Source organism: Fulmarus glacialis, unplaced genomic scaffold (assembly GCF_000690835.1).
Source record: "Fulmarus glacialis isolate BGI_N327 unplaced genomic scaffold, ASM69083v1 scaffold26191, whole genome shotgun sequence".
NCBI lineage: Eukaryota > Metazoa > Chordata > Aves > Procellariiformes > Procellariidae > Fulmarus > Fulmarus glacialis.
In genome coordinates, this window is record NW_009192531.1 from 4287 (window position 1) to 4699 (window position 413).

The 413-nt window shown below is 47.5% G+C and overlaps 1 protein-coding gene across 1 annotated transcript in view; it reads left to right on the forward strand.

Moving 5' to 3' along the window:
• The window catches only part of DET1 (de-etiolated homolog 1 (Arabidopsis)), a 10198-nt gene that overhangs the window by 3793 nt on the left and 5992 nt on the right, over positions 1–413 (forward strand). Inside the window, exon 2 of the mRNA XM_009587122.1 lies at positions 299–412. Within this exon, the coding sequence (XP_009585417.1) occupies positions 299–412 (114 nt within the window). The remainder of the gene's footprint in view (positions 1–298; position 413) is intronic.

The window sequence follows — 413 nt, forward strand, 5'->3', positions numbered from 1 at the left end:
ACTTGATGGAGGGCAGAGAGGAAGAGAAAACAGAAATACTGACATCCAGTTTGAGTTGAAAAATTGGAAACCCTGTAAGTGTTCTTCATAAATAGTCACAGTTAAGAAGTGGATAATTTGGTACCTGTTGAGGCATTTGAATAGTGGAATGGGTTAGTGTGAGGATGTGGGATTCTCCTGCGCTGCAGAGAAATTTGGATAAGGTCTGCGGTATCATGTGGGACAGAAGCAGGGGGAGAAGGAAGGGACAGCTTCCCCCACCTGTGCTCTCCTGGGTAACCTCTGCCTCTCTCCCCAGCCTTCGTTCTTCGTCGTGTACAACATGGTGACCACAGAGGTTATTGCCGTGTTTGAGAATACGTCCGATGAGCTGCTGGAGCTGTTTGAGAACTTCTGTGACCTCTTCAGGAATG